Source organism: Anarrhichthys ocellatus, unplaced genomic scaffold (genome assembly GCF_004355925.1).
Source record: "Anarrhichthys ocellatus isolate YVR2014 unplaced genomic scaffold, GSC_Weel_1.0 scaffold2562, whole genome shotgun sequence".
NCBI classification, from domain to species: Eukaryota; Metazoa; Chordata; class Actinopteri; order Perciformes; family Anarhichadidae; genus Anarrhichthys; species Anarrhichthys ocellatus.
This window is the reverse complement of record NW_022282536.1, coordinates 1-7,347: the sequence shown is the minus strand read 5'-3', so window position 1 is coordinate 7,347 and position 7,347 is coordinate 1. Positions and strand designations below refer to the sequence as shown.

At 45.1% G+C, this 7,347-nt stretch overlaps 1 protein-coding gene across 1 annotated transcript; it reads right to left on the bottom strand.

Annotated features, from left to right (window-relative positions):
• Positions 1-1,053: 1,053 nt before the first annotated feature.
• LOC116378417 (zinc finger protein 316-like) lies at positions 1,054-7,265 on the bottom strand. The gene is made up of 4 exons (XM_031840292.1): positions 5,542-7,265; positions 5,227-5,345; positions 4,982-5,099; positions 1,054-4,447 (listed from the first exon to the last, which is right to left on the bottom strand). The coding sequence occupies exons 1-4, from the start codon at positions 5,906-5,908 to the stop codon at positions 3,477-3,479; spliced, it is 1,575 nt and encodes a 524-aa protein (XP_031696152.1). The 5' UTR covers positions 5,909-7,265; the 3' UTR covers positions 1,054-3,476.
• Positions 7,266-7,347: the final 82 nt, after the last annotated feature.

Sequence of the window (7,347 nt, the reverse complement as noted above, 5' to 3'; positions counted from 1 at the left end):
CCCCCCCCACACACACACACACACACACACACACACACACACTCCACACTCCAATGTGCAGACACAGGGTTGCTTAGCAACCCAAGAGCAGCCTGTGGAGAAGGCACTCTCATCCGTGCAGACACACACACACACACACACACACACACACTTGGATAACCCAGGAACTCTGAAGGAGAAAGATAATTTACTCCCACTCCACCCCTCCATCATGCTCTGTGACCCCCAAAATGTGAAGAGAAACAGCCAACCCTTCTGTCTGTGGGAGATTCCACACACACACATGAAGTCCACTGTCTGAGTAGGAAGTTGTCCCGTGCATAACACACTGCACATACATGCATAATAGTGAAACAATCTCATCAGCGTCTTTGACAAAAAGCCCTTGCTATCGTATCATAACTACACCCAGAACCTCACTTCATATTTTGTGATTGTGACTGACTACCAGTGGACTTAAGCCGGCAGCCATGAAATCAGCATTTCCAACAGACAAAGAGCTTTTAGAAGATGAAAGTTAAAAGCTCAGCAGCGTCTCCCCAGTCTAACACTATTAGTACATTAAGCGAGCGCTTAAATAAAATCAGCAGACGAAGGATCAACGCGGAGCCCTGAGCGGGAGACAGCACTGTAATCCCCTAAAGGGGGGTTTCACTACAGTAATGGCAACCCGTATGAAACCACAGCCTCTGGGGAGCGGTGGGACTGGGTAGATTATGAGCAGCCTCGGGGCGATACAAAACCCCTTATAGCCCCGACACACACACACACACAGAAAGTAGCAGGTAAGTGTACATAAATACAACCATAACATGCATGAAAACACACACTTAAGCGTGATGGGAAATGGAAAAGATAAAGACAGAGAGGTTTACGCATGTAGAAATAAACTGATTTGACTGATTCTTCACATAAACACGCATCTCCAGCTGAGTTGGGGAAATATTTCCTCTCTTTTATACGTCTGTATGACATGTTTGGGGGGGAGGGGTGCATTAACTGGGTTGTCAGGGGGGCAATTTAGCTCCTGGAGGATTATGGGATGGTGATGGAATCACTCTTTGGGCCGAGGGCAAGACGATAGAAGGAGGTTTGAAAGTGTGTGTGGTTTTTTTTTTTACTTCTGGCAAATTAAAGCAGCAGCCTCAGGGGTTGGAGACATAAACTGAAACATGGTGACATAAAAGGTAAAGAGCAGATTATAGCCTGATCCCTGCTGGAAACCAGAATGATAACACTGTGGCCTAGTGATAAACAGTGACCAGGACATGGTTATCTAGGGATATAGTCATCATTACATGCCGACTGTGGCAACAAACAGAAAGGTAGAATATATACCGTGATAAATCACTGTGGATTTACTTGGGTCAAATAATTTCATCAGGTTTCGCCCAGTACATGCAGGGAAAATGTGAGTAAATCACCAGAAACATTGTTTTGAATGGGTGAATTTATAAAATATCTCCATACAACGTCCCTTGTATCACATAAATGTAAAGCAGCCGTAGTGTGCAGTCCTTCCAGCATTGGTCAGCTGTTCATTTGTTGCCTCTTCCCCCCGGGGAAAAGCTGCTTAGAGCAGAAAGGAGATTACGCATAACCACACATACAAACAGAAAACACTGCAAAGCCTATGTGACCTCTGCCTATGAATACACACACACACACACACACACACACCTATGTTATAGATTTGGGTTTCTATCTGACCCGGCGCTTTCATCTGCACATAACTACAGTGCTTATATTCACTTAATGGTCTGTAAGAGCATGCAGCTTTGCTTGGTGGGGATTCCACATTAACAGCACTCACATACACACTTTGCTCTGATCTGACCCATGAATCCATAAACATAAAACTCTATAAATAAGCAAGACATGTACCCATTCCCAGAACCAACGTAGGGTTAGCCTTTGGTTGTGCGTTCCTTTAAAACAGTTTTACAACTGTGTGCGTATAAAGACCCAGAGGGAGAGACAGACACAGGTGACCTTTGGGGGGGAGGGGGGGTCACTGAATGCAATCTTTCAATGAGCAAACCAAGGGCTCAGCAGCCTGGGGAATACATGGCCACAGCTCAGCCAAGCCTCTCTCAGCAGTCGAGTGTGGGTGTGAAAGGGAGAGTGAGAGACGGGGACAAATGTCTCATCAACCTCGAACACATCCCACATCCTCAAGGCTTCTTTATGTAGGCCTTTGTGTACGGCATCGGGCACAAAACCACCGTGCAGTTGAAGCTCTACGAGGCTTCAGCGTCCTGAGACAATAAATCAAGTGGGCATAACATATCAGCTGAATGTGGATTTTGTAGCCAATCATTTAAATTAAATCACATGAGGATGGATTGTTTTCAGGGCTGACGTGGAGAGGAGGAACAATTACAGGGACATAAGGGCATGACATGGTGAAGCTATCCTGTAACAAGGGACTCAGGTAAAAATGTCTTGGTAATGTCAAGAGTGATTGCTATAAAGGCACAAAACTGCTCACGTTTTTACACACACACACTTACATATAGGCCAAACTGCAGGGCGAGAAATCAGATTTTGCACAGGTTAACCCAGTAACCAAAAGGACTCAAACACTCACATTTAGATTTTGCTCCATAAGCACATGCTTGTAGACCATCACCATGACAGATGTGGCGTGGCAGTGCATGCGTCAGGGAAAAAGATCTGCAAATATAGGGCACATGGGTAAACATGCTGACTGCAACACTTGTATCAAAAATCTATTTGCAATGATGTCCAAATCCAAGTCTTTTGTATGTTGACACTGCCCCCTGGTGTCTGGCAAAGAACGTACACCAATGTTAGATCCTACTGAACAAAGCATTAATGACTCCGACTGAGAAAAACGAATATTCTGTCGTATAATATTTAATTTTACCTTGCAAAAACAGAATGGAAAATAAAAGCACAGTTCCTCTTTAACAACACGGTTATGTACTAGTTGCAATAACACGTTTCCATTTTACAACACCGTCAAAATAAAGGTTTGAGGAGATGGGCAGTACATAAGCAGACCTGTGCTATCCTACCTCCGCATGCCACGTCTACATATAATACTAGACTTTCTGTATTAGCTTTGAGAAGAACATTAATGGAGGATAACGTCACCCTAGAGAAGTTATTTTCTATACAACAGCAGGTAATATTTCTCATTCATGGATGATTATATCATATCAGTCCTTTACAGTAAAGTAAATACAAAGCTCTCCCCTCAAGTGTGACCCATAATTCTGACACTTAAGTAAAATGTACTTTGACTATGTATTAATTACGTATTATAAAGTCTGATGGTGGTTAATCTTACAGTTTCCCCGTATGAAAAACAAACAAACAAACAAACAAACCAAAAACCTTAAATACATTCAAACCGTTTTAAGTGTTCAGAAGTAAGTTTCCTAAAGTTTATTTTGCAAATAAAATTAAAGTGCAGAGCCATTCTTTTTTTTTTTTTTTTTTAGGACTTTTCAAATGGGATTGGGGCCGACGTCAGGCTCCGGCTGTTCATCCATGTAGTAGGGATCTCCTTGATGGACTCTGTGATTGTGCACCCTCAGGTTCCCCCTGTGGGCAAATCTCTTCCCGCACTCTGCGCAGGCAAAGGGCCTCTTCCCCATGTGAACGTCCCGTTGGTGGGCTCTCAGGTTCCCGCTGCGGGCGAAACGTTTCCCACACTGAGCGCAGCCGAACGGCCGCTCCCCTGTGTGCGTGCGAGTGTGCACGGTGAGCTCAGAGGGAGTGAGGAAGCTCTTGTCACAAAACTGACAGGGATGCAGTCTGACTCCTGTGTGGCGTAGAAGGTGTCTGCGCTGGTGGGAGGGGTAGGTGAAACACTTGGTGCAGTATGGGCAGGTGTAAGGCCGTCCGCTCCCTCCGCCGGGAGCTGCAGGGTGGCTCAGAGTGTTGGTGTGTCGCAGCGGGAGCGACTGTGAATTGGCCTGCGGTCGGAGAGGGTCTCTGTTGCCAAAGGTAGTGAGCCGCCGTGTGTGATTGATGGGGCCTCTCCCACCCCTGTCGTCTCTGGGTCTCCACTGGGATTCTCCAGAGGGGGCTTGGGGCTGAACCTGGCGGGCCCCCCTCTGCACCGAGTTCTGGTTGGAGTTGTGGTTTTCAGGCTCCTGGTCCAGGAAAGGGAAGGAGCTGTCGTCATCTTCGTTGCTGGTCTCGTCGGAGACAAAACCCGGTCGGAAGCAGGGCGTATCTGCGCCGGTGCTGCTGCTAGCTGGACCGGAGCAGCTGGTGCCGTCCGTCTGCAGGTTCTCCAGACCGGACGCCCCACCTCGTGCGGCGGTTAACCCCGGTAACCACTCCCCTGGTTGAGCTAGGCTTGGGTCGGGCCTAGGGGAGCAACGTCCGCTCTGGGAGATTGAGAGAAAAGGGGTGGAGGCTTGATCCTGGAGAGATCTGTGGTCTGCACCGTCCTGATCCCAGTGAGACACTGCAGAGAAATCAGTGTGAAAAGGACAATTGAGCCATCTATAGTAAATCTCATTTCAACAACACATCATTGTTTATTAGTTGATTTATATTTTGTATTAAGAATCGGAATCTGCAAAGCAGCCTAACTAGTAATTAGCAACTAGTATGGTCAAATAAATGTACTGGTTACCCTCTGAGATGTAGTGAACTATCAGTATTAAGTTACATCAAGTGGAAAAACAAAAAGTAAAATACAAGTATCTCAAACATATACTTAAGTGCAGTACTTGACTAGCCTAGATTGTTAACAAGAGCACAACGTTCTTCATAGATAAAGTTTAATTAATTAATAAAGATGCATTTAACTTTTCACAATTTTCTTCCAGGGGAGCTCACCCCACTAGAGGGTCTGAGGTCCACCCAACATAGTCTCACAACATCCCGTGGGAAAAAATGAATACCGTTGCACTCAAAAGAGTGTCAAGGCCATCTTGCTCTAGCATTGAAACGGCTGAATAGTTAATAGTGGGAGCAGAATATTATAACTTCTTACATTTGGCCTTGGTTTGTGCACCAGACAGGGTCTCTATCTGCCTCTGGTCCCCGGCAGCGAGGCTTCCGTCTGGGACTTGGACTGCGACGGACCCAAAGGAAGGTCGAGATCCAGCACGCTGTGGAGAATAAATAACACAGGTCTGCAAGACGTACGAAAGCAAACCTCAAAGCATGGTTCAATGTCACTTTGTACTGGAATAATAAAGGCTTTATTACTTCAGTTGTTATTGGACAGGGTCTGACCTCGTGTTTTACTGAAGGACCATTCTGGCCTTTGACCTCTTCTTTCAGCCCACTGAGGCTCTGCCTGAGTCCTTCTACTGGGTTTGAATGAGGAGACGTATCCTTTCCCACATGCAGTCCTGTGCAAGAGACAAAAAAGGAGGTCAGTGTATCGGTGAAGCCTCTGGTGCGAGTTCAGCAGCCTAGTGACAACAAAAAACGTTGATAAGCAGGTATAGATAACATAGGATTGACCTGGACTACATCACTGTACTATATGTCCATCTTAGTACTCTTCTGACCTAAGTGAGTGAATTAACAGGTGAGCTGTACTACCTGATCCTGCCACGGTCTGCTGCCTCAAACTTCCCTCTCTGTCTCCGGATGACATCTCCCCTTCCTCGCTCCCTCCTCCTCCTCCTCCTCCTGCACCCTTTGCCTTCTGCCTCCTCTCCACTTTCTCCAGCTTGCCTCTGAGGCTGGAGATCTGCTCCGTTTTCTGCGCTAGCTCCGCCTGCTGCTCACACAGGCTGCTCTCGAAGATCTTGGCGATCTCGCACACGGCGGCGGCCAGCAGCGAGTCCATGACGGTGGCCAGCTGCGCGTGGAAAGCGCTCCTCGCGGACTCCATCGTCTTGTGCGTCAGCGAGGATGTTTTAAAGACGACGACGACTGGCTGACCCTTACATCTGCGGGCTGCCATGAGTTGTTGCCATGTTAACGAGCTAGGCCATAGCTAGGGCTAGCACTGAAGCTAACCGTGTAAGCTACATGCAATGGAGACAAGCCAACACGCAGGTCGACTAAGCCTCTTGGCAGGCCGGTGGTCAAATACAGTCACTGGCTAACATTTGATCCATGAAAGCGCTGTAGTCGCGTTCAAAAGATGCGGCGACCCGTCGTGCAGCTAGCAGGTTGATGTGACAATTGCTTGCAAGTCTCGCGATAAGATAGCTGAGGGGTTCGTGTACTGCAGACATCAGTGGAGAGTGAGGATAAATGTGTGGCGTTGAAAAGATGGACCTCATTCGTATTACTCAAAAATCATGCAAGACAAAGTACAAAATAGGGATTTTATTTGGGGAAATGTCAACCATGTCTAAGTCTAGCAACACTATTATACTTTTATTAAAGAAAATAAAGAGCGGTAGGGTTGTAAGATCATCCCGTGTGGATTCATGAATACAACCACTACAAGATAAAACAACCGTTGGAACAGTTGAAACTGTAAAACATGTGCACTTTTGTTCTGGCATATTTAAGGACTCAAGCATCAGATGAAACAAAACAATTTTGAATGTAAGAAGTCCTCAACAATGTAATGTTTTCAGGTATCTGAAAAAGTCACAGAAGAGATTCTACAGGACAACAAATGACCAGAAAATACAGTAAAAAAATCGCAAAGATGAGTCCAAAGGTTTGACTCCACAAGCAAGCACACAACACACGGGTGATCTAAAAGAGTTTGAATGATGCAGTTTTGAATTCGGCACAAACCTGTAGACTTGATACCAAACAGCACTATCTGTGATTAAGGCAAACAGCAGAAAAATATGTACAAACGACTAAACATTTACTTTCAGTTCATACAAAAAAAATAAGTTTGATGGATTGAAGGATGTAATGTGAGACAACAGATTACAACAGCTTCTACCGAGGCTGTTCTTTCAGCTACAACACTGTCGTCAAAGAGCAGGTCTACTTTAAGGCAGTGTTGCATTCAATGACCTCGTTCTGTCGGGCTATTCACTGAATTAGCCAGAAACACTTTTTTTTTTTTCCATAAATGGTTTCTTAATCAGATCTCCTCTTTTCACGTGCTTAGATAAAATATCCAGAATGTTACGAAATATTGGGCTAAATCTTGGACTGGACCCCTCTACAGTATCAATGGACAGAGACACTGATGTTTTAACATCGGTGCTCTTGCTTTAGATTGAAGTGACACAATAAATCATGTTAAACTTGGACGACATCAGATTTATTTTCTTAATACTAGTTTTACAGAGCTAGGGAATACTGATGTGGTTTCTACAGCTTATTATTATTTCATTTCATCTCATATATATATATATATATATATATATATATATATATATATCCATCCACTTCATCAACCAGTAAGAGCATAAATGACAACAT